The following is a 26,637-nucleotide window of genomic DNA, read 5'->3' as shown; positions in this document are numbered from 1 at the left end:
TGATTATCTTCATACACGAAAATAGATGAGTTCTAATTGTTCTTGGAATAAGCAGAATCCTAGTAGAACTAGTGTGATTCACCGACTAGAATTAGGAAACAGCTCTTATTAATACAAAATCCCTACAGCACACCCTCGCAACTCATTCCCGTTCCACTTCACGCAAAAATATTTCATTGAAATCGCGAATTCGCTTCGGTAAGATTGGTGATCAAAGATGGAGTTCAAGTTCACATTGTACAATCCTTCGATCCGCAAAAGAAGGGTTATTTACGTGCCGAAAAGAGCAAGAACTCCGCGTAAATCTTGTGGTGGAATCATAAGCCTCTCTAACTACATCAAGGGGAAGTATCTCAGCCCTCGAGAGCTAGAGCAGAGAATAGCGACACTCAAGTACACCAGAGACTACTCGTTTCTATTTGCCGAAGATGGCGATTGTCGGCCTTCGTCCAACGGTCCGGTTTCTCTACTGAAATTCGTCCTTAATGCAGAAGAAAGAAAGAATCCGGCGACAGCTTAGGGTTGCGAAGGTCTTCAGCGTTGGCACACGGAGGCAAAGAAAGTTCTTTCTTCATGGAAAGGATATATAGAAAGCGATCTTGCTTTTGCAAACTATACTTAGATATACAGTTTTCACCACATGATCATCGTAATGTTTGCTGATTTATGTAGTTTTCTAAATACATTCTTCTGAAATTATGTATAGATTTTACCTAACTCTCTCTTTCTATCTACCTCGCACATATGTATTACAAAAACCACAATTTAATGAGTAAAATTCATGCAATGCTAGGGAAAATTGTCCAAAAAGTCCTAAATCTATTACATTTTTACCAATTCAATCATATATTTTTTTACGTTTGTCAATTGAGTCCATCCGACCAATTTTGACTGGAAACTGCCAACGCCAATGCCGACCGTTCTATGTGGAAAGGGTGGCCCTGACGTGGTGAAGTTTTAATAATATTTCAATACATTTTTTTCAAATTCTAATTAATTTCTTATTTTTTTTTATTTTCTTCTCTTTCCTTCTTTACTCTTTATTTACTGTGGCCGTGGAGGGTAGCTAGATGAATCAACCGAGAAATATGCAATTAGTTTTGCCGCCAGCTAAGACCACTCAAATTAATGAGCAAAATTATTATTCACGTTGTCCTTTTGCAGTTCAAGTTTTAAAAACTGCTGTGGACCTCATTTCAACTGGATTTAGTCGATTGGATGAGGACGTAAATGCGTGGACAATTAGACAACGTCACATGGTTCGCATACATGGTCCAAGTCAGGACAGGTTTTAGGAGAATGAGTCTCTCGACGTGAAAGTTGAGAAAGAGGATAAAAAAATCATAAACCAATTGCATCGATACCAATTCAGTCCTAAACCTTTCAAGTGGATCAATTTAGTCTTAATTCTTTTTACATTAGTGCTGATTCAATTCATCCGGCCAATTTTAACCGAAAATCGCTGATGTAGTTACTAGACATCCTAGGTGGCACGATTAGCATTGACGTTGATGTGAACGAGCGTAAATGCTTTTAAATTGATTAAGTTTTTTCCTTTGTTTTTGGTTCCCGTTTTCTTTTTGCCGGTCGCAAGCCACGGCCGGCGAGGGCGAGCGCGATGAGGCCTGGACGAGGCTCACACGGGCCTCGCACCGGCTCGAGTGATGCCCGGCAAGGTCGCCTTGGCTTGAGCGAGGGTCCACCTCGCCAGATCTGGCGATAGATTCAGGACTTTTTTGGCAATTTCCCCCAATGAAATTTCAACATGGAACGTCGGAAGATCTGGCCACATCACATGCATCGATGCTAGTTCCACACATATTTAAATATTCAAGAGATACGTGAAAAAAAAAAAAAAAACATGCTGGACAGATTATTTTCGTGATTAGGTAAGTGACATGCAGCATGGAAGAGCTTAACTAGTTGACGTTTTACTAGATCAAGATCATTGATATTGCGCGCTACTTAGGCTATAAGACTTTCGAAGTCTGGATGAATCGACGATCTTTAAAGCTATGAGATATTACAGGTACACATCCAACTAGAGTTTAGAACTGGTCAGAGCCAAGTAAGTTTTTTTTTTTTTTTTTGATAACCGAGATTTCCCACGTGCAATGGACTATTCCTCGAGGTGATGGGGTTTTTGCCAATACGACCAGGTAAGTCCTCCAAGACGTGATTGCTGAAAGTCAAACCTGGAACCTCATCAATTTAACTGTCTAAGGCCCAGACATCTCATCAACTTATTCGACGCCTCATTGGTTGTCAGAGCCAAGTAAGTTGATATAGGTTTTCAACAAAAAAAAAAAGTTTATGTTGATTGACGTCTACATTTGAATTCTTCTGAAATTTAAAATGTACTGTTGGGATATACAATTTGAGTCGCGATCGGATAAGGAAAGCTTGAAACGAATGGGTTCGGCGTGATTCAATGGAACAAATGCGAAGCTAATGACACACGAAAAATATGGTGTTTTATTAACATGGATGCACATATGTTTTCATGATTGTCGTTTCGTTGTCGAAATTGTATTTCAATTGTCTATCTTGTTTTCCAGTAGAAAGGATATCAAGTTAGGGTTCATATAAATGTGAACAATCACTCAAAAAGTTTTTTTAAAAGTGTTTGAAAAAAATATTGTGTACGAAGGGAACAGATGGAATCAAACTCGGAAGCGTGGTAACATTCTCTTTAAGAAATTATTTGTACCACGACGTTGCTAATGGTTATAGGGCAAAGTCTTCTAGGAATACAACAGAGAAAATTAAATAGCAATTCTAGTATTTTTCTAAGAACTCTCAAAGGAAAACAATTAGAAAGAATGATGTATCTCTAATAAAAAGAAACCAGAAATGTGGAATAAATAGAATTGTGGTGTACATATATTAGCGAAAAGTACAAGACTCTTTATTCCAATATCTGTAAATTCAGACAACTTTTCATGTCTGGATAACTCACAAAAATAATAAAATAACTGTAACTCTTAAGTGAAGAGTCGCATTGTTGATTAGATAATTTATTATCATAGTTTCAAAAAATAACAATAATAATAACAACAGTTGTTGATTAGTGCCAACACAACTTATCATGTCTAAATAACGCACAAAAATAATAAAAAGTAACTGCAACTCCTACGTGATTTTCGAAAGATTACGGTAACAATAACAATAATTACTGATTAGTGCCGATTCTTATCCGCGACAGTGCAAAGTGCGCCTATTATTCAGTCACTCGCACACGAGTATAGTGAGGTGTAGCCCACTTGCCTATTCTCTTTATTTGAAAGACTATAATAGCCTTTTAAGTAATAAAGTATTGTCCCTTCTATCCTATGTGAAATTAACAATAAAAATGCACTTTTGTGTTTGTTTTACAAACGAACGTCAACAAAAAGCATTGTACTTGGTGGTAACAGGTCCCTAATTGCAAGGATTTCTAAAATGCTTCAAGAGATTCGGGATATCATAATCCAGCATATCATCCACATTTTTGTATCATTTTTGGCTTTAGCTTCTCAAATTTATCTATTTTGTAGCCACTTAATGTCTTCTTAAAGTTATTCGACCAAAGAATAAAGTTCAACCAAAAAAAAAATGTCTTCTTAAAGTCTGACAAAAAAAAAAAACCGTCTTCTTAAAGTGCTCCGCATTCGGAAAATCCCCCGAAGGTAGATGGATCTCTCTCTGATCTTGCGACCCCATGCATGCAATGAACAAGTGAACACCCGAACTAAGAATGCGCTCACATGGGGAAGAAACAACCTTGCCAAATTCGTCTTCCAAATTATCGATGAGTGTCTACTTGGCCTTAGCTCTGCCCATCATAGCACACATCTCCTTATAATGGGAAAATTGTCAAAAAAGTCCCAAATCTATTATAACGGGGTAGCGGGGGCAAGAGAGAGAGCGAGCCCCGAAATGAAGGGGTAACGGCGAGGGATCTAAGGGAGGAGGTCGGAGTATAGGGGCATGAGGAACCTATGGTTGCGGGACTCCAAAGATCTGTGCCACCATGTTCAAATTTTTCTGCTAAGCCGAGCGGCGTCCTCGTGATGCTCGCGAGGTAAAGCTAGAGCAATTGGTCCCGGTAACATGTTAAGCAAACAAATGCATTGAGTCAGCTGAAGAGTGAAACCTATCGATCACAAGTTCCACCTAGCAAGACCGTCTTAACCAATCCGACCAAAAATAGACCAAATTGAACTACCCGACATGGAAATTGAGAGCAGCTTTACATTATGACTGGTGTAGCAAGAACGTTAAATGCTAATAAAGTATACAAAAAGCAGCAAAACAAAGCTAGTCCAAGCATTAACCGGTGACAGATTATAAATTCCGGGTGCGACCATGTATTAAGATTCAGGAAAAGATAGCTAATCAAACACATTCACATCAATCTAACCATGAGGATAACCAGTTAGACATCATTAAATCCATAGGTGATTCTGTTTTTCGGAATTGATCTATGATCCAAGGCCACACCTTCTGCCTTTCTCTCACTAAGACATCCAGAGGAAATCACACCTAAATTTATACCAACGATCAACTTGAAAATTGATAACTTATAAAAGTGAATAGAGACGAGCTGCAAGAATTCAACATCACTTTATATATTCTGTGATCAAATTGATTCACTTACTAAGAGTTTTACATTGATGGTAAATCTTTTTAAAACTATACAAGTACTGGAATAATGCGTGTAACTTGGTAGTGTGATCTACCAGCTTTGGCTAGAAGTAGCCAGCTACCATTGTAACGACTCAAAGATTTATCACTGAAATCCCAGCTTCGTTGAGAGCTGTTAGATTAGAACAATAGATATAGGTTTGATCTAAGTCGAATCACTATAAATCTGCATGCATCTATCACTACACACGCAACTTATCAAACTGTTCCTACACATATCAATTTGATTCTGTTTATTTTGCGAAAATCTATGAAGTTTTGTCATATAACCTATACACCCTCTCTAGGTGCTCCTATACTGCCTAGAAGTGTACCATTGATTAGAGTCGGGTTCTGAGGTCAAGATGTGTTTTAAGCCTGGCCTCTTTGTATCAAATGTTTATTTACCTTAGGCACCTTTAGTTATTTGCACAGTCATATATATTAAGCATCTGGCTAATTTGAGCATCAGAGAAAAACTACTTTCTTCTAGGATGCATTAAGTGGGCTCGAAACTATACTTTGGACCTAACTCAACTATGGCGCTATTGAAGATTTCTGATTCTGGGCTCAGAGAGCAACTCTGAATTTTTACTTTTCAGCTCCAAAAAAAGTGAAAAGTTCGAAATTCACTATAAAAGCAACTCCAAATTGCTTAAGTGGACTTCCGGTACCTAAATTATTGGAAGCGCACAACAGAAACTTGGTACGTTCACTTGGGGATATCGCTGATACAGGAAAAGAACCTTTTTTTTTTCAAAGATGAAGATCGAAGATCATTAGTGCTAGAGGAATCTATATTTTTTCTTGTTCGGATAAAGCTAGAGTTGATGAAGCAAGCTGATTAGGATTTGCTGAAACAAATAATTACTAGGGAAATGCTTCCCTCACAGCCTAACAAGACCGTCGGTTATTTCTGATCATAAATCCACACACCATCACCGCGTGTTTTGCATAAAGCACTCATTATTGAAAAATCGTATGGTCAAAATAATAACGGTACTATCGGACTATCAGGCTAGAAGCTTCCTAATTACTAATAGGCTAATGACTGCCTTATCGAACATGTGCGATGTCTATTTCATTTAAACAAGCACCACTGCCTAAATTATTGCAAAAAAAAAAAAAACAATCGAATACTAAATATAACAAGAGGTTAAAAAATCTGTGATCTTAATCTTTGGAACTCAAACTTAAATTTGGCATCAAGATAAGTTCGAGTGCTGGAAAAATCTTGTGACATGACCGTCGAGCTCTATCCTGCAAATTGATTGTGCCGCTTATCTTATTTCAATCATATGAAAGGTTATTATCAATTCTTTAAATCATGAGCCATGATTGTCTTCACACAAACCAAAATAAATCAGTTCTGAGTGTTCTTGGAAGCAGAATCCTAGTAAATCTAGTATGATACACCGACTAGAATTAGGAAACAGCTCTTATTAATACAAAATATCTAAAGCACACACCCTCGCAATTCAACCCCACTTCACCTTATCAAAATATTTCATCGAAATCACGAATTCACTTTGGTAACATTAGTTGATAGAAGATGGAGTTCAAGTTCGTATTGTACAATCCTTCGATCGGGAAAAGAAGGGTTATTTACGTGCCTAAAAGAGCAAGAACTCCCCGGAAATCTCTTGGTGGAATCATTAGCCTCTCTATCTACATCAAGAGGAAAAATCTTAGCCCTCGAGAGCTAGAGGAGAGAATAGCGACGCTCAGGTACTCCAGAGATTACTCGTTTCTACTTGGCGAAGATGGTGATTGTTGGCCTTCGTCTAACGGCCCGGTTTCTCTGTTGAAATACGTCCTTTATGCAGAAGCAAGGAAGAATGCGGCGAGATCTTAGGGTTGCGAAGGTCTTCAGCGTTGTGGCACAGCGGCAAAGAAAGTTCTTTCTTCATGGAAGGGATATATAAAGCGATCTTGCTTTTGAAATTATATCTAGATGTACAATTTTAAAGTTTGAGCCACATGAGTATCGGTCATGTTGCTGATGGCTTGATGTAGTAGCTCTTTAATAAATTCCTTTGGAAATTTCATGTAGATTTTCCCTTGCTCTCTCTCTCCCTCGTGTATATGTATTATAAACCGTAGAATTTTACGCGTAAAAATACATGCAAAATTACGGGTATTTGCGACCTTGGTGTTGACAATTGAGTAGACAAATGCGTCTTCTCACGGTCCATCAGAATTAGGGTTTTGAAGGAACTATATAGGTGTCATCTAATTTATGCTCTTTATTTTGTATTTCCACCACAAATTTCTTGATAAGATGTTTTCGTGGCTCATAGAAATCGCATTTTCGGTAAGGATCGCCTTTTGGTTTCCTCATCGCAGCATGATTAATTAAGGACGATTAATTAAGGATCAATTTCGGAGGAGAGGAGATGTAATTGAAGCTATATCTTGGCATAGCGAGAAGAATTTCAGAAATTATGTTCATCGTATAAAAAGATAACCGGATATACCATCAACATCAAACTACAAGCAATAGTTGTCTGATGGTAATTAATAGCTGTAACATCTAATTTATAGATCATATAAATTTGTTGAATCTAACCAAATATGACGAGCTTTTAGGGCTCTGAGTCTTTGACTTGTGGGCTTCTCAGGGTCCGGGAGAGACGCTGATTGAATCTTCAAAAAAAAAAAAGTAATAATGAATATATTAAAACAGATTGTGATTTAGATTTTTATTTTTTAGTCAAATGATTTGGAAATTTAGTATGTGGATAAAATGTGGCAGATTTGTAAATGGGTTTAACGGGACAATAAAAGATACAGACAAAACACAAGCATCAAGTCTTGAAATATTGACAAGTGAAGGAATTGACTTACACAATTAATTTTGAACACGCACGTCTCTCGTTTAAAGATAAATGTGCAAATTTTTGCGACGCTGACAGTGGACTTAACAATGTATGACTCGAGCTAGGTCGGAGACAACACGACCACCATGCTAGCTATCTTAGTCTCGAGTCACCGGACTATCTAGCCGGTTAGATTGCCGCCGTACCATCACGGCCCATGCTCTTGAATCACTTACGATGATCTAACCTTGACATACATGTGCTAGATCCCAAAAGGACACAGATCAAATGACACATTCGGAGGCCAGTATGTGACGCTAGACACATTAATGGTACAGCCATTAGAACATGGATTCTGCTACTGTACCCCAAGGGAGTTTGCTTTTTCTACATAAGTGGGGTTGGAATCAAGAAGGCATGCACATAAATACTTGGATGGGGAACCGACATATGCTTGACCGTTTATGTATCATATGAAGAAAGAACCCTTCGAACGTACCGCATAAAAAATGATCCTTAAACGTAGAAGTGTACAAGATGTTTGTCTGTCACTGTCGGTACACATATTCAACACCTAAATGAATGTTGTTGTGCTACAAATACAACTAATTCTGTATTTACATGAGATGTCGAAGAATGGTTGTAACAAATTTTCGCTGAGTATGGACAAAATGAAAGAATATTCATCCCCCGAGGAACCTAAGCACCGAGACATGCTGCAACAAATAGTTAGAAGGCTAAGCTACAATCTTCCTGTGAACTGCCCTTACTGGCACGTGTGAGCCACTCCGAGCAATGTTTTGATGGAAACATCTTCCTTTTTCTTTTTTCCTCTCCATCAGACCTCGATAGCTACACGCGTCTTGATCGGCTTGAGCTTTATCCCCAGACTCTCAGGTGACAAAAGTTCCGGGGCTATGCAAGAACGGCTTGAGGGGCTAGTGGGACTTGATTCATTCTTCGGAGAACATGTAAAATATGGTGGTCTATAGTAGCCGAATCCCATAAGAAAGAACTCGATCGGGATTAACATTGCATAAGGATGCTCTTCTGTCACCAAGGAACCACATGCCTGAACCTGCCAAAATGAGAAGATAATCTTCAGAGGAAGTTGGTGAGAGCTGATCTAACCATCAGAAGAAGCAAAAGCCAAGAGTTTCAAGCTGGCTCCTCCCAGCTGGTCTCACTTTTGTACATCACTAAGATATGCTATGATCATTTACCAACTTTGTAAAACCTTTGATCCTATCTAAATCAATAGTTAACCTTTGATACAAAGACAATGTGAAAGAGGTAATGATGTGAGAAGACTACCTCAACAAGAGCACAGACTTTCCTGTCCATTTTAGCACCCATGTACGTTGATTCAGCATGGAATGGACTGCTCTCACCCACAAAAATGAGTGTCTTGCAGTGCAAATTTTTCAAGCTGTCTGTCAGATCATGCCTCCTGAAAATGAACACGGGGATGAGAGATGATGGGACTCAGAAAAAAAATGTACTTTTCCGAATTAGTATTTGTGGCCCATTCTAATGTACAAAGATACATTGCAACCACAGATCAATCAATCTGCCGAAGTTATCCGGACCGCAGGCCTGTTATGACTCATAGCATGGGAACAAAGACGATCATTGTAATTTAAGTCTGGTTGTGGAACATGGTGACTCGGTTATAGCTCAAATTTCATTTCACATTGTTCTGTGTCTCCAAGCATATATCCAGATTATGCCTCATACGGTGCTTTGGGTCAACAGAAAAGTTGCAAACTGAAAGATACAGATTGCCAAAGTACCTAATATTATCGTATGCAGAAGATTGACTATCATGTTCAAAAGTAACTTGTTATAGTCCTGATGATTTTGCTCTAGGCAGTTTCATGTCATCAGAGATTCTAGATCAATCACTGTTCTACATCTAAACACAGGTTCTGATTCAAACAATAACATTGTTATAAGCTACTAGTTCGACAAGAAACTCCTAATCTAAAGTGCATTTAATTTTGGTCACATGCACTACAAACACCAGCTACTTGCAACACAAAAATATAGTAGTCCCATATAGATTATGTTTGGATACATTGACCACTAGTTTATTACTCCACCATGTTTACCTATTCATGGCCTCAAGAAAGCGCATGACATTCAGACTCTGTCTTTCATCCAGCAACTGCAGGCACATAAAAGATTGAGTACATCTCAGTCACGTATCAAAATCTAAGTGTTGAATTGCCAACCAAATATAAACTGAGAGTCAGTCAAATAAATCCCGCTACAGAATATACTGACAACAGTGAGTTCCTAATCTCCAAAGTAACTTCGTGCTTTGGACAATTAAGATTTTTATTCATAAACAAAATGAATGCATGGGTACTAAGCCTGTTACAAGTCCAACTTATGGCGTACACGGGATTTACTCGAGAAATAAAACCTGCACCCGAAGATTCACATAAGGCTCTGTGAGAAGTAAGTACGGCTGCACAACAAACTTTTCAGGCATTTAGCTTCATTCCAGCATATTCATTGATCTTCTTTGCTGCATTCCCAGATTCAAAACTCAAGTTGCGATAGACTTATCTCAGGATTTTTGTTTCATAAGTAAGATTTGTATCGATCAACAAGTTGACAGAAAAAGTATTTTTGTAACAAGGACTGAGATGAACTGATCGGTTCTCAAGAACATGCATCTGACTAGAAATTGCTTACCTTTCGGCATGTTTGAACCACATTAGATTCTGAACCGTGCATGCTGCAGCGAATTTCCTATTTGAGTATCGTAAAGTTGCTTAGATGGAAACAATAACTTGCATAGGCAGCTATCCATTGTTTCACACACTAACAAGGCGTAAGAATACCTTACTGAAGTACCGCTGGAGAAGCAACTCCTTCGATAGACCACACATGCCATAGAAGTACAAGAGGTTCAGCAACACCTGCAACAAATAAAGTTTTCGATAACTCTTTCAAAGCCCAACTTTCTTTTGGCAGAAAAGTTAATTATTTCCAATGCAACGACCACAGAAGATGTGACTAGGATTGCTTGTTAATTATTTTATCAGGAAACAAATGTGATTCCTCCAAGAAAAGGACAAACTGACATTTGAGCTACCTCTTGTCAAAGAAGCATATGAAGAATTAAATGATGAGCCACCTCACAGATTGGAATATATTGAATTAGAACTGCACAACGGACAAATAAGACACAAAATCCTAGAATATATTCCAAATTGTTGCAAAAACCTCTTTTGTTCAAAACTTGCATAATAATCTTTTAGTGTTCATTCTTACTGCAGTCCCTGTATTATATTATCCAGACACGAAACACTTGATGGTTGAGGCTAGAACCTTGTTATACAGCCATTCAGTCCATGAAGGTGCCTTGCAAATTGGGGAAGCAAGAATCAGACCAAGAACCCTCTCCTTATACTTAACCTGGCAAGTTCAGAAAATAGCAATCTCAATGTATGAATTGCCTATGGGAGGCATAAAAAACAAGACAGCAAAGTAGCCATTGTATGCCACTACTTACCGCAAAAAGGGTCAGGATGTAAGCACCAGCGGTTACACCTAAGCACAGAACTTTCTTCAGCCTGAAACAAAAGTCAGAGTCAAGCAAAATAGAAAGTGGAGACGGTAGTGAGAGAGGTCAAAAATCTCCTCTACACAAAACCAACTTCAGAATCCACTGTTAAGCTACTTTTCGAGGAACTTGACAGAAACCATGCTGTTAACTTTGGACCTAAACTGAACTTAGATATGCTCTCTTGGGGTCCAGGCCCAGCAACTAAGCAATGCTTAATAATGATATCATATAGAGATACACATCATCTTTTTCAAGCAAGCATATGTACGGTGTAACTATCCTATGGGTAGGTTTTGACTTAAGAGGAAAGCAGCACACGCATTGTCAATCTACGCTCATACATGTCATAAGGAGAGTAACAGAAACACATAGAAATCCAAATGCTATCGTACCGGAAGAAATTGAGCACTTCAACAACCTGATCTGCAAGGTCATCGACGCTGAGAATTGGAACGTCCGAAGAAATCACTTCAGCACCCAACTGCAATACCTCTTCATCAAATGCCAATAGAGACTCTATTAGAACCACCAGCAAGTATACGGAATTCAACGCGAATCAGAGGGACATACACACGACATTTGTACTTACACATATGCGATAGTAACACTGACCTCATGCCCAGGAGCATCGATGTGGTAAATGCAGAAGTTATGCAACAGCAGAGAAGCAGCATCCGGGCACAAGAAGAGACCTTGGAAACACGATGTATCTGCACAATGTGCACATACACAGTAGTCAAGAATAGTCTCCGCATCGATTCACGGCCACAACATTTCTTCTGATAAATCTAGTCAATCATAGTTTACAAGTAAAGCCCCGCACTGCACAAAGCTCAATATGCCTTTTTTCAACATTATTAGCTCTGCCTATCAAGTCAGTCGGTCAAACATAACTCTAATCAATATCATCTCCAACCGGAAACAAATTGTAGGTACGATGTAAGAACTCACAACAACAATGGACAAGGAGTTCAAACTGAACACACACTTTTGCAACTAAAATCAACGAGTCCTAAGTTTAGGTTAAATTCGTGCATCAAGCCATCGGAAACCGCAACTTAAGTCGCCTGCAAACGTGCAAGAACATACAGTTGAGAGCGACATCGGGATACGTTATCAGAGCAGGCTTCTCTTGATCACCACAAACAAGCACAGAAACCGAACCTTTGCTCGTCTTCACCGCATGTTCCTGAAATCCAAATGGAGAAAAAAAAAAAAGTTAACTAATCACAGCGAATGCAATGTCCAGAGCTCGAAGCTTTACTAATGGATGAACTCGGCTACTCGAGCTTGTTTCACCCACCTTCCCTTCGAAAGGTATGGCGTCGGCGTCGACGTCGACGGACACTGAGTCACTGGACTCGGCCATGACTCGGCTCGCTCGAATCTCAGAAAATGCAGCAAAGCTCTCTAATCAAGATATCGATCAGTCACGCAATCGAACAACCAGAACGAAGCTTGAAAATGTGGAAATGTGAAAATGTCTGTGTCTTTCCCTTCCACTGTCGAAGTGTTCTCTCCTACTACTTCTCCTCCTCCTTCTCCCCGATGGAGGCGGAGGCGATATGACGTTAATACCCTCGCGCGGAGGGAGAAATAACGAGAGGGAGGTCCCCCCGACTGGATGCGAAATTACGGTTCTGTCCTCCCTTCGAGATTGATGGTCCCCGCCTGGGTTTTTGCCTGTTTCAGTTAAAACCGAAGTGACCGTTGGGGGGCCGAACGAACGGTCAGTCGGGGGTAGTTTGGGGCGAGCGGTCGCTGTCTTTGAGGGTAATCGCTGATTGGGACAGGCGTGGAAAAAATGGAGGAAATAATCGAGAAAATTTCAAACGCAAAAATCAGTTAGAAACTTTGAACATCACCGCTCCGTCTTTTTCATATTTTTCAAAAAGTTATTTTTCAAAAAAATAATAATACTCTTCGGTATTTGGCTAAACTATAAAAAAATATTTTTTTGGTTATTTGGTATGAAAAATCGAATTTAATTTTCCTTCGTGGACACTTTTTAATAAATTTTTTCTATTTTTTCTTTTCACTTTTTATTTTTTTTAAGTTCAATTTTTTTATTAATTTATCAATTTTTTATTAATTTATCTTTTTTCTTTTTAATTTTTTCCCTTTTGGTTTCAGCTGGTCACCGGCCACAATGATCGGCGTGCACGGTAGTGGGCCCCGCAGGTTGCGGCGGCCGGAGAAAGTCGGCGGTGGACGGCGACGGTGGAGGCGTGGTTGGGAGAGAAAGGGGCTGAAAATGAAAAGAGGCTGAAGTGAAAGAGATATTGATGTTGAGTGGTTTTCTACTTTTGCTAGAAAAATAACCTTTTTTAACTTCTGGAATTAGCTTAAAAAAAACTTCAAAAGTAGAAATTTGCTTCAAAAGTAGAAGGGTAATGTTGCGCATCCAAATGGATTTCCGCTCGGAAGTTATACTCGCCAAACGGATTTCTATTTTAGAAGCACTTCTAGAGTAAAAATTCATTTCCAAAAGTGTTACATGTGCGCCGACAATTTCCCAACCCTCAGCAATATATTTGAGCCTCACCTTGGATATTCCCCCCAGCCCTCACATAAATAAATAATTTAAAAAATATTTAATTTATATTTTTTAGGGTCTATTTGTGACTCTGCATAGCCGTGTCAAAATAGGTTCAAAACACGTATTTAATAAGATAGGTTAAATATGAGTTAGTCGAGCTTTAATAAATGGATTGTTAATAGGTTTGATTAGTAAACTGAATTATATGTGGGTTATAAATGGGTTTAAAGACAAACCCATATTTTAACTCATTTACAATCCACTTAGTTTATAAAAATTATTAGTTGAGTCAACCCATTTATATTCATGTGACTCTCGCGTAATTTTTATATTTTATATGTATTTTTAATTTGTAATATTTATTTTTCTTTTTTTTTCTTTCTTGTACATAACAAATTAAAAGTCCAATCGCCGGTCACCCGCCCGCCCGCCGCCCGCCCGCCTCCGTCTATTATGATTTGCAATTGTTTCTTTGATGGTGGCAACTCTGGGATATCTTTAATAATTTTTCTCTTTTTCAATTCAATCCATCCGATCAAATTTCGTCGAAATTGTTTGAGCAACGAAATATTTTTTACCAAAAGTAGTTGTCGGGTGTTTAAATGTGTTAAAGGGTTCCATGGCAATTCCGGATAGGAATAATTTATATATATAAGGTAATCAACAATTTCGTCTCCAAACAGGACTAAACCGAAGTTTGACTCGACCGAAATATTTGGGAAGTGCAAAAGAACCTACATAAACAAACTTCGTTGAAGTTAGACTCGACGATAAAGCTTGAGGAAGCAATAGTATCACATCGGGGTTTGACTCGACAACGGAAGACCATGGATAAAGATAAACGCCGGAGTTTGAGTCGACGACGAAAATCAGAAAGCTACAAGTAGAGACATTTATAGTGCAGTGCATGAAAGGTAAAGATAATTGAAAGGTAACATTTGATTTGTTCGGGAGGTTTCTCGTTGGATGACTGATGATATTTATACTGATGGTGTGATAACTGTTGCCTGGCGGTTGCGAACGATTGTCTCATGTATGTATTCTCAAGTTATCCAACGATTTTCACGTATCATTGGCAAAGAGATTGAAACAACGACGCATGATGACCGTTGTGTTGCGTCTCTTCAACCAAGTACATTGGTTCTAGCTGTGTCTGAGCATCTTCAACTTTTATTTCCCATGACCGTGAAAGAAATGAGTCTTTCCCATTTTAGTTTAGTGGGTTAAAAGTAGGTTTATAGCAGACCACTTCGGTTGCGCATGAAAACACTTCAAAAATTACATTTATCCGTCGGAAGCCCATCTAGTAGATAAATGTATTTGATAAAAACCTGATCGAAGTAGAAATTCATTTGGTAAAAAAATTGACTTCTAGTAGGATTTTCACTTCTAGTTAAATTTTTCACTTATGACAAGATTTTTGGCCAATTTTGAGAAGTAAAAAATTTTAACTTATCGGCTCCAGAATCACTTTTTGGACCACATCCGCCTTCGCCGACCATCGTTCTTGTGGATGCCAACCGCCAACCACAGCAGCAGCGGCCGACCGCCGCCAACCACAGCAGCCGCGGCCGACCGCCGCCAACCACCGTTGCTGTGACCGCCGACCGCCGACCACAGCTGCCGCCGCCGCCGACCACCACCATCGTTGACTATCACCGCCGAAAATTTTGTTAATAATATTTCAAAAATATAAATTTTCAATAATTATCAAACGAATTTTTCTGATCAGAAGTTAATCCGAAGCAGAAGTAGAAAAATCAACTTCTACTTTTGAGGAGAAGTAGAGAAATCAACTTCTGATCGGAAGTTAATTTCTCATAGAAAAGTGTTTTCATGCGCACCCTTAGAAACTCTTTTCTTAGACTTTTCCTTTGGAACAAATCGCAACAAATATGAAATTTTTTGGACTTTTGTCCGAAGGAAAAAGTCCAAAAAACAGTTTCTGAGTGGTCTGCTATAAACCTACTTTTAACAAACCAAAATGAGTTTATAACCCATGTCATCGGGTCTAGTTCGGGTGTAATAAAGGGGTGGAGGAAGGGGCATTTGGGTAATTTGGCGAAGGCATAATACAGCTGTACGCCACCTGGACCAGCAGCAAAAGTAATGTACCCTAGAATCCCCACTTTTGCTTTCGATGCGCCAACTCAGATGGGTGACGCCATCTCATTTTCGTGGATCGGGTCTTTTTTGTTGGATCCGATGCCTTGGAAAGCAAGACTCCGGTTTTGTGAATCTATTTCTGCATTCGTGATGCAATGACTCGATCTTTCAAAAAAAATGTCTTTTGCTTTTTCTGTTATCAAAGTGAGCACCCAATTAGTCAGCGCCCGAATAAGACAGTCGCATATAGTCTAGTCGCATGTCCTACACACACCGTTTGATTATCGAAGACATGCGAATTTAAGCTATTGAAAATGTTTCGAAGAGAATGCATAAGCATGGTGATTCACTATTGCAAAGCCTTTTCAACTTCCCCGAAAAAGAATGTGCTTATGCCCGTTGGATGATTTTTATCTCCATGACCTTGGCTATCCACGAGTGATGTTAAATCGCCCACTAATGGTATTTATATGTCCACAGGCTGATAATGTAAGCAAATTAAAGAGCGTTCTCTTGGACACCGACCATGTTATCCGATAGCCATAAGATTGAAACGTAGCATCATTTAGCTGATTTAGCCTCAAGTTGCTATTGCTTCCCGTTGACGCCATTGCAAAGCTTAATAAAAATGACGATATTTTCACTATGGATGTTATGTCATTGACGGATTGACATTTGGGAGCCAAATTTCTATATTAGCATTGGGGGGTCATATCATCCCCCTATCAATCTTTTGGCTGGCAAGCTATAACTACGAATATCAACCACATTTGATTTTAACTGAGTTTGCATGTTGGTGATGTTCATAACATGTAACCCACCAATTGAAGGCGTAGCTGATGGAAATTTCCTCTAATCGAAAAAAAAAAAAAAACAAAAAACATAGCCAACATCATCACATCATATAAGCACAAGTCCTTCATGGAAATAATTGATAATTTGTGCCAAAATTATCTAAAGGATAAAAGTTTGTGTTTTTTTTTTTATACTCAAGGTGTCCGGGCCGACTTGCACGCATTTCGATTATTTCTCGGGAGAAACTAGAGCAGCAACCTACCGCTATAGCCCTCCACTTAAATCACGGGTGCTCACCAGTGGAAATTTCCTCTAATAAAAAAAAAAAAAAAAAAACATAGCCAACATCATCACGTCATATAAGCATAAGTCCTTCATGGAAATAATTGATAATTTGTGCCAAAATTATCTAAAGGATAAAAGTTTGTGTTTTATTTTTTTTATAATCGAGGTATTCGGGCCGGCTTGCGCGCATCTCGATTATTCATCGGGAGAGACTAGCACAGCAACCTACCGCCATGGCCCCCCACTTAAATTACAAGTGCTCAGCTGAGGAATCGAACCCGGGACTAATGCGTCTAATCACACAATTTTAAGTACGCCCTAACCAATCGAGCCATCCATGAGTGGGTATAATGATTGATATAACTGGCTCACAAAATAAATTTTACCCCAAAAGACATCGAGTCTTATTCCGCTCCTTTCCCCTCATTTATGCTCGTGAGGCCCGGATGAATGGGGAGACACTCAAAAAAAGTAGACAACCCGATTTCTTTTATGATTCGCGACAAACTGGATTTGGCAATCATACGGGTTTCAATCATTTCGCCAAATAATCATGTAAAACTCACTTGGTTGTTTACTTTTTCAACAAAAAAAAAAAAAAGTTGTTTAATTGGTAAAGAGTTATTCAATTTTCTTGTTTTCTGTTTCCCTTTGCAAACGAAAGCACTTGAGAAATGTGTCGCTTTAGTAAAATGTTGGAAGATTCTTATAAATATTTTCTACTCATAATTCATTTGTTTCACGGAAAATAAGCGATTTGAAAAATATTATCCTAAAAATGATCGCATGTATCGCTCGAAATAATTAGCCAATAAAAAATATTTTCGTTACCGATAGCAAATTGTGTCTAAACATCAGCTTGTTCGTTCATCTTTGTAAGCAATATGAACGATCATTTTTTTGGAAAAAGTTTTCTAAATCATTTTCATTTTTTGCAAAACAAACGAAGCCTTACTGCGTATTTGTTTCGCGAATTTTTTTTAATTTTTGGAGAAATTTTTCTAAAAATGATTACTTGGGTCGCTTATAAAAATAAAGATACAATCTGCTATCAATAATAACATCATTTTTTGTTGACGAGTCATCTCAAACGATACGAATGATTATTTTTATGAAAATATTTTTTAAATTATTTATTTTCGCGAAATATATGAAAATTTTAAGCATATTTATACCACTTAATTTTGTACTTGAATATTGGAGCTTAAGTGGAAGTTTTTATTTTTTATTTTTGGTCGAAGCTTTGAGTGGAAGTTTACTTTATGATATTTGAAGCGAGTTTGACCTTACAAGATACTTTACCAAACTTACGACTTTAGAAACTCAAGTTGGTTTGTGCTCGAACCAAATACCATCGGAATTGACGAATATTGAAAAGGGTGATTCGTGACAATTCGATAGTTTGTCTAATTACACCTTTCACCCGGGGAGAAGTGCTTAATTTCAAATTTGTTTTTAAACGTTTTCAATTTACTTATTGAGTGACAAAATAAAAGAGATTTTGTGTTTTCTAATGAATATACTTTGCTCAAGATATACGTGTAATTACAACTTCATTAAATGCTTAAAAAGTATATTTACATATAAACCAATCATATTTAAGAAACACCTCACGAGAAATGAAAAAAAGAGAGACCAGCGCACTATTTACGCTGCATTGGGCTAATGGTGCTTATTAAAATATTTCAAAGAATAAGTTTCTTCGTTAAAAAGATATAGTTACCTTTTGTATTTACACTATATTTAGACAGTGAAAAGTAGGCCTAAAAAAACCCTAACTTTTAGCGTTTGCCTCAATTATATAAAAAGAAAAAATTTGTCTCGTAAGAAATCTCAAATTTTTAATTCTGTTCTAATTCTACCAGCCTAATACTAAAAAAAAAAAAAAACCAACTTTAGCATATATTCTAATTATATCCATTTTTTTATTTAGTAAAAAATCATCAACTTTTATTTTTGTCCCAATTCCACTCTTATCGGCCTTCCGTCCATAATCATCATTAGTTAATCCTACGTGATTCAAATTTTCTCACCGAACTTACAAATGAATTTTCGAAATTCGAAGATAACAGGTTTCATAGATGATAAGATTTGATATCGTTCATCTAAATAATTAGATCTTCAAGTCTAATCATTGTTTGGGCTATTGATTGCAATGGAGAATCCGAAATGCGCCATCTTGAGTGGCTTCATATCTCTTGATATTGTGTAGGGGAAGCAGACAACATAAAAGAAGTTGAGGTTTTTTTTTTTTCAAGTCAAGTTTATTGAGGTGTAATTCATTAACAACATGTAAATGTCATGTAAGATTAATTAAAGGTGATTATGGATGGAAGGCTAATAGTGGTAGAATTGGGACAAAAGTAAAAGTTGAGAAGTTTTTATGAGATAATTTTTTTTATTAATTGTGACAAATGCTAAAGTTGATGTTTTTCTGGGTATTAGGTTAATAGAATTAGTACAAAAGTAAAAGTTTGGAGTTTTTTACTAGGCAAAAAATATTTTAGACGTAATTAAGATATATGCTAAAGTTGATGGTTTTTTAAGAGATAAAAATATTTTGGATATAATTAGGACATATTCTAAAGTTAGGTTTTTTTTTTTTTTTGTATTGAGCCTTGAAAAGTAATTGGGAGTCGCTATTAATGACTATTTTTGCTTTTTAAGCTATAAATGACGAAAAAGGTGTACGGATTCATTTAAAATCAATTCAAGTTTTTACAATAACTTGATTTTTCGAAGTGATTTAAGAAATTCAAAATACCTCTTTCTTGCACAATAGTGTGGTATAATATATATATATATATATATGTGTGTGTGTGTGTGTGTGTGTCTACACAGACGCTAATCACGGCTTAAAAATCATAAGACTAGCGCAATTAGCTCTAATTCCTCTTTTGCCCGAGGCTCGAGCCCAAGGCGTCAGCCAAAAATTAAATATTTAAACCAATTAATTGGCTGAGAATTATTAATTTCAAACCCCCGACAATTTACATTTGCCTGGGAATGCGCGAGGAATATCAGTTCTGCCACTGCAGGGTCGGCTGTAGCTAGCTAGGCCCGCCGCATTTGGGCCAGACAGGGCCCATCCCGTGACCCACGCGGACCAAAACCCACGGCTACGATCAGCTTAATCGCAGCTCATGAGTCTCCACCTGCGCGACACGTGTCATATGGATTACCCCAACCCGATCGCGACGTCACACGAGCATTTGGTCGCACATGCTAAGCCACGCGCTTTGCGTTATTCTTTAGACTCATTAAATAATATTCTATAGCCGCGAGATGTATCGGAATTTACACGAAAATCGATGTTTGGGATATTCACAATTTGGGTTAGATTTTTTCTCATCGACATAAGTATATGCTATTCTAAACTTGATTTCCTCTCACTAACAACTATATCTTATTACCAAAAATTCATTTTTTTTCCTCATGAAAAATCACAAATTGATACTCTAGATTCAAAAATAAACCCTACCTTAGACCTCAAACCGACAACGGAAGGTAAATTTGAATCGGGGGAATAAATTTGATTTTTCATCATGCTTAAATTGATCTAAGGCAAATGTGTTGGGAGCTACCGACTTCGGATTTTTTGGTGAGATTGGAATTAGTTTAGAATAAATATGTTATGAGGGTACATACTGATTTGAGATTTTTAATAATATTAACCCATTTCAAGACATGGACAAAGTCGAGAGAGAGAGAGAGAATGGTGAGACATTCAGAGTCAGTATGGTAACGTTCCTGTTCCTAGGAACATATTTAGAACAGAAACATTTTTTTGTGTTTCTGTTCCCGGCTACGATTTTCAAGAACAGAAACGCATTTGGCAAGTAAAAAAAAAAAACGCTTTTTTTACCAAAAGGAAGGATTTGCAACCGGCAACCGGCCGGCCGGCAAGGGCGGAGGCCGGCGACCGGCGGTGGCGGCGACCCACGGCTGCGGCTGCGGCGGTGGCGGCCGGCCGGCAACCGGCGGCGGCAAGCGACCGGCAACGGGCGGCCGCGTCAACTCCTCACGGACGATGGTGGGCTATGGTGGCTTGCACAAGCTTACCCTCGAGTTGTTTCCAAAAAGTGTTCCGAAGAACAAGAAACAAGTTTTTTTTGTTCCTTAATTTTGCTTCAAAAGTGTTCTTTTTTTCAAAAATGTTCTCCGGAACACTTTTGGAACATTTTTTTATCATACGCGTTTCCGTTCCGAAAGTGTTCCGGGAACACTTTCGGAACAGAAACACTTTCCAGGGAGTGTTACCATACAGAGCCTCATTGTCCAAATCCAAATAATCTTATATATATACACACATATCTATTTGGCCCATTTCACACACCCTTTTAAGTGCAAGTGATCAATGTGAGATCCGAGATCAAATTACAAAATTCACGTACCATTACACGTGTAATAAATGGGTTTTTTTTTCGAGTCATTAATTAGGTAGCATAGGGATCTAAAAATGGTTTCTTTTTAACAATGGTATTGTTTTTTTTTTTTTGGGATTATTGGCTCATTAATGAGGGGAATTTTACTTCTTTGTCCGTGCCCGGATTTCGGAATGTGGGCAGGGGACCAAAGAACCGCAGGCTGCCAATTCCGTTTTCTTCTTCCCCCAATCTCGAGGCCACTGCCCCTATGTTGACCTCACATGGAAAAGGGCTTCGCCTTTTTATTTTTTATTTTACTTTTCTATTTTCCTCTGTCGTGTAAATTTGTCTTTTCATTAAATAAAACAAAAAGAGGAGTTCAAAAAAAAAAAAAAAAAAAAAGGACCGACCCATGCAATGTCTTTGTCTTGCACCCTCCTCTTTAATGTATTGTATCTTAATCCTTAATCAACCAGATGCCAGAGCTGGCTTTGAGACGTTCAAGACATCTCTACACTCCATTATGACCAAAAGTCTCGGCGGACCAGCTTCAACAGGACAAGAAGGTGTTCTGAGGTTCCAACAATCTCTGAAACTACATTGATCCCCCAAGCAAGATGAAAGAGCTCCCTTTCTTTCCTCATTGTGATTCAGCATCAGGAACCCGAGAAAGTTCACTGAGGAATGCAGTTAACAGTCAAGAATCACAACAAGCAAACCCAAAATCCGGCCGAGCCGTCCAGTTCCAGGCCCGACCCCACACATCGGTGCTTCCAACATTAAACCAGAGGTGGGGCTATGAGGATTTGTTCATAGATTGATTAAGTACATCCACCTGAAGCAGACAGTAACATGACAGTCTTTTTTGGTTCTGCAACAAACATATCACCGCAGTGCCAGCAAGATGGACCCGAGAATCGTGATGCACCAAACAAGACGACCAGAATTTGGATTACAGATGACGTCATGTCCTCAACAACAAATAACATGAAGAATAATAACAACTGGCCTTACTTTCCCCCCCAGGCAAATATGGCATATCATTCGGAAAGAGAGTTCAACAAATAGACAGATGACGTTCAGCTCATAATCATAGACATGTAAAACTATGAGTAGGGCTACAGTTCTGACCAGGCGCAAGCAGCCACGGTAAGCATGCACCACAATACCAGAATGAATACAGAGAGGGGATTCAAACTTTTCAAAGTGTGCAATCAACGTTGGTAAGGAGGGGAAAAAAGGCAAAAGATTAGGTTTGACAAATGGTTGGAGAAAGAGAACATGGAAAAAGAACATAAGGATTTCCATCAAGAGAAAGGACTTCAGCTGGAAAATTATGACGACTAGCCATGGTACTTAACAGACAAAACTGACAGGATATTCCAAATTTACCCGTCCCTACTAAATGAGACAGTCCCCCTTGGGTGGACCTGGACAGTCTCCCTGGATGCGATGAATCTAAGCCATCTGATCAGGTGCCTCCCATGTGGGACCAACTGATCTGATGGTTAGGACCAGTGCAGGAAAGAATTTCATCAGGTAGCTATCAACCGAACAGACAACACAGTGGAACACGACACAGACAGCATTCCATTCTCAATACTCCCAACACACATGACCAAGGTTGAGAAATATGTACACAACTTTGTATTCCAGAGTCACAAACTAGTAGCACAATTTGCCCAGAGAATTGATCATTCAGAAAACCTTTATCGAGGCAGAAACATAATCCAACCTCCTCTGTCGTAATGGCAATTCAACCACTAACATGTTCAGCAAACTGAGTCAATTATAAACTGCACGTACCATTTAGTGAAGTTGCATTTTGCCAATTGACTTTTGGAGCTCCCTGCGACAAATGCCCTCACCTCACAGGTACATCGAAGTTTTCCAAACAAATGTAGGAGATTTAAAATCTAACATAGCATGGCACAAGAAAACCACCCTACTCAAGGAAGAACAAGATGAACTTACAGAGATTCCGCAAATAACATAGATCAATAAGCCAATATCAGTATTGATGCAGATGGAGCAATTACCAAATGAATCACCACTCTGGTATCAGAGTTCTGCTTCTGGAAACTTAACTGAACGCCTTCTACTCGACAAAGTTGGAGGACTATCACCATTACGGAAGCTATATTGTGCTTCAGTGAGGTGAAAAGAGCAAGAGAGACACTTCTATGGAAATAGGATAATCTGCTTTATACAACAAAAGAAGCCTCTTCCCTACAACACGACATTTCCACGCCGTACTATGCAACAACATATAGTAGATGACATGCTAATAATATAAGAGAGTAACAAAGTGTTGATCGATTTCGTATGATGTTCTGTAATAGTAATATAGTGCAGTGCAACTAGTCTTAATGTGTCCGAAACATCTAACACACTGCACAGACCCTTCAATTCCACAGGCATGTTTATGTAATTCTCTATGCACGCTCAGGTACTGTTGCTGCAAAAATCACTAGGATTGCCAGGATAGCCCTGGGGCTTATAATTTCCACAAAACAAAAAAGGAGGAAGTAAGCTCTGAGTTTGCTTTAAAGCTAATGTGTATATTGAGTTTGTTGAGGTAGCACTTACTGATTTTGTTGTGTGCTATCAAGGGAAGAGAATGGTAACTATTACCGTAGTACTTCTGCAAGGAAACTTAAAGGTTCATAGATTATACAAAGGTTTCCAAAGTACTTAAGGAATATACAGACAACTCCAAACAAGTAAACTTCCTCTAAACTATTTAAATTGCTTGAGTAACTTTTGAGTACTCACACGAAAGGGAAAAAATAGCAACGGGAGAAAAGAGACTGGATAAAAAAGGGGAAAAAAAAAAGAACAAAAGAGAGAAAATATGGACCCATTTCAATAAAATTAAAGTGTAATTCAATCACATAATTGATAAGAGTGGGGCAAAAACAACTCTTCAGAAGCTCCTTTTGTCAGTATTCCGAGAGGAATTCCTCAACCTATCTACTCATTCTTCCACGCGTGCAAAATCAGCGAGAAGCCAAGGCCTTGAGACTTTGAGTCTAAAAATCTTTGCGAGAAGGACCACTGCAACGCATTCGGCTCAGAGAAGGGCTGGCTATTCCACAACTTCTCCGCTGATAGGCATGTCTTGAACATGAAAACAGCATTTCCACTAGACGGATTGAACAGCCAATTATGAACATCCCAGAAAACTTCCACTGCTAAACCATCAACCAAAATGGTTTGATTCCCCCGAAACTTCCACCGCAGTCGCTTCACCTGCATCACGGTCTTACTATCTACGCGAATCACAAGACATGGGTCATTTACACCGCTTGTGTCGCATTCGATTACCAAATCATGAGTTTGACCATTATCACAGAACTGCGCCTTCGTGACAAACAGTTTCTTACCAAAAACGTGCTCTCTCTTCGCAAGACAATAAGCATTTGAAGGCACCGCAACAGCATTAGTCTTCTTGAGAGCTTCTTTCCTCAAATCCCCCAAAAGCAAGATCATTTGCCGATCCACGACGACACCCACATAGAACCCCTCCAATGGTTCGGGCCCAGATCCAAATTTCGCCGAGGAAAGATCCCAATATATGTCGATTTTACTAGAATAAGCTTCTAAACTCTTGGACCCTTTTTTCTTAGAGAACAACCAAGGCTTTATGTCCACCTTACACAAGCACTGATTCGAGGAATCGTCAATCCCAACACTCAGGCCTTGACCCATCATGTGCTTACTCCATGTAATGGTGATTAAACAAGAGCGACCGCGTAATCGGCACTGGTAAACCCGAGTGACTAAATTCTGCGCATTCCTCGCGGCGTTTGAAGATGAAGAATCGGCAACTTGTACTCCATTTTCACCAAAACAAGAAGGGAAATCCCTCATTTTGGCATAGAAAAGCGGAGAACACTTCACGATTCAGTAATTTCAGAATCCCTCTTGCGCTTTTCCACAATCACCCGATGTCTTTCTTTTTGCATCCAACACAACAACGAACAAGAAGACCGGACAAAGCACCAAAAAAAAATAAGAGAACAGATCTCAGATACCATCGGCAAGGGCAACCGAAGACGATTGAACAAAGAGCTAGAAGACGAGGTCACTCTCACCTCAAATTTGGTCAGAGAGACGGTCCCAGAAACTCATCCAACGAATGCTCGGACATTATCCGGTCAAAGACTCGCGGGTCGATCTGCAATTCCACAGGGTCTCTGATGCATGTCTCCCATCACCCGTCCATCCATCCATCCATCGATCTAAAGAAGAAAGAGGTTCAACCGAGAGCAAAACAAGAGCGCACGTCTCGATTAAGGACAAATTTAGGGAATGTTAGAGAGTGGGGGAAATAAATTAGAGGGAGAGAGAGGAGTGGGGAGGCAGACAAAAAGTGGACTCACTTCACTGTCAATAAAACTTGCCAACGAAGAAAAAAAGAAGAAAGAAGAAAAACAACCATTTTTCACCAGATGGAAAAAGAAGAAGAAAGACCCCAAAGAAAAAAAAAATTTAAATTTGAAACACCAAGCGGAAAACAACACGAAGGGAACCGAAAGTCGCATGAAGCTAGAATGCACAGCAAAGAAAAAATTGGGAAAAATTATATACCCGTCGAAATAGCGACAGCTGCAATCATCCAACGGACGTGAAAGGCAGAGAGACAGAGAGACAGAGAGAGAACGGAAGAATCGTTTACGGGTATATGGCAACTGGAATTGCTGGAAAGACTGGTCTTTTCTTTGTTTCTAAAGATCGCTCTTCACTGAGAAAAGCAAAAGCATAAACAAAACAACAAAATCTCTCTCTCTCTCTCTCTCTCTCTCTGTTATATTCTCTTATTCACTTTCTCCATCATGGACTTTGCTTTTCACCTGGCAGACGCCCACATGCAAACAGAGAAGAGAGAAGCCCGAGTCACAAGCAGTCTCTCTGCTGCTGCTCCTAGAGAGAGAGAGAGAGAGAGAGAGAGACAGGAGGGGTGGGGGGGCTTGAAGCGTAACGGAGACAATTAATAACGTGGGACTAGCGGAGGTTAAACGTTAAAGTTATTATGGGAGGCACATGAAGAGCTGCTGCTGCCATGAAACTTGATTTGGGTGTTCATTCATTATGAGTTTCTTTTTTTAAAAAAATTAATTATTTTTTTTATTTTCGGAGATGAGGTGTCAGTAAATAAGGGAGAAAAAGGAAAACAAATAAATTAAAAAAAATAAAGACAAAACCTTAGTAGGGCTGTAGGAGTGGGGCCCAGAAACGAGGCATAAATGCAAGCACGATGCCGACCTCATTAACAGTTTGCCCAGGAGGGGGATTAAGGACAGATGCCCTGCAAATAGGTTGCAATTAAGTTAAGACACTGTAATTTAAGAAAGGTATGCTGTTTTAATATTTTTTTATTTTTGGCAAAAAAAAATTAAAATGTCTTCTGTTGGAAAAAAAAAAATCCTTAAAAAAGTGCTATGCTTTGTGAATTCAAAAAAGTTCCTTTTAACAAAC

General features: G+C 38.8%; 2 protein-coding genes across 5 annotated transcripts; both read right to left on the bottom strand.

The window, feature by feature from the left end:
- Positions 1-7,935: 7,935 nt before the first annotated feature.
- Positions 7,936-25,442, bottom strand: LOC115734242 (protein NDL1-like). 2 transcript variants are annotated; one of them, XM_048280098.1, is made up of 12 exons: positions 25,435-25,442; positions 12,368-12,440; positions 12,154-12,253; positions 11,677-11,774; positions 11,457-11,545; positions 11,011-11,071; positions 10,827-10,913; positions 10,337-10,414; positions 10,188-10,244; positions 9,596-9,651; positions 8,799-8,934; positions 7,936-8,562 (listed from the first exon to the last, which is right to left on the bottom strand). In XM_048280098.1, the coding sequence occupies exons 2-12, from the start codon at positions 12,431-12,433 to the stop codon at positions 8,323-8,325; spliced, it is 1,068 nt and encodes a 355-aa protein (XP_048136055.1). In that variant the 5' UTR covers positions 12,434-12,440; positions 25,435-25,442; the 3' UTR covers positions 7,936-8,322. The 2 variants fall into 2 exon arrangements, with proteins under 2 accessions (XP_048136055.1, XP_048136056.1); XM_048280099.1 differs by lacking the exon at positions 25,435-25,442 and having other exon boundaries at positions 11,457-11,504.
- LOC115732744 lies at positions 23,802-25,887 on the bottom strand. Of its 3 annotated transcripts, XM_030663428.2 has the most exons (4): positions 25,750-25,878; positions 25,542-25,557; positions 25,254-25,400; positions 23,802-25,114 (listed from the first exon to the last, which is right to left on the bottom strand). In XM_030663428.2, exon 4 carries the CDS (start codon positions 25,027-25,029, stop codon positions 24,130-24,132), a length of 900 nt encoding a protein of 299 aa, XP_030519288.1. In that variant the 5' UTR covers positions 25,030-25,114; positions 25,254-25,400; positions 25,542-25,557; positions 25,750-25,878; the 3' UTR covers positions 23,802-24,129. The 3 variants fall into 3 exon arrangements, with proteins under 3 accessions (XP_030519288.1, XP_030519289.1, XP_030519287.1); XM_030663429.2 differs by lacking the exon at positions 25,542-25,557 and having other exon boundaries at positions 25,750-25,887; XM_030663427.1 differs by lacking the exon at positions 25,750-25,878 and having other exon boundaries at positions 25,542-25,603.
- Positions 25,888-26,637: the final 750 nt, after the last annotated feature.

Source organism: Rhodamnia argentea, chromosome 6 (assembly GCF_020921035.1).
Source record: "Rhodamnia argentea isolate NSW1041297 chromosome 6, ASM2092103v1, whole genome shotgun sequence".
Lineage (NCBI taxonomy): Eukaryota > Viridiplantae > Streptophyta > Magnoliopsida > Myrtales > Myrtaceae > Rhodamnia > Rhodamnia argentea.
This window is presented reverse-complemented; position numbering and strand designations above follow the sequence as displayed.

Coding starts and splice junctions, on each gene's coding strand:
- LOC115734242 (XM_048280098.1), bottom strand. CDS start 12,433: ATGGCCGAGTCCAGTGACTCAGTGTCCGTCGACGTCGACGCCGACGCC. Junction 12,254..12,367: donor CCATACCTTTCGAAGGGAAG/GTGGGTGAAACA, acceptor TTTGGATTTCAG/GAACATGCGGTGAAGACGAG. Junction 8,563..8,798: donor AAGTCTGTGCTCTTGTTGAG/GTAGTCTTCTCA, acceptor TCATTTTGGCAG/GTTCAGGCATGTGGTTCCTT.
- LOC115732744 (XM_030663429.2), bottom strand. CDS start 25,029: ATGAGGGATTTCCCTTCTTGTTTTGGTGAAAATGGAGTACAAGTTGCC.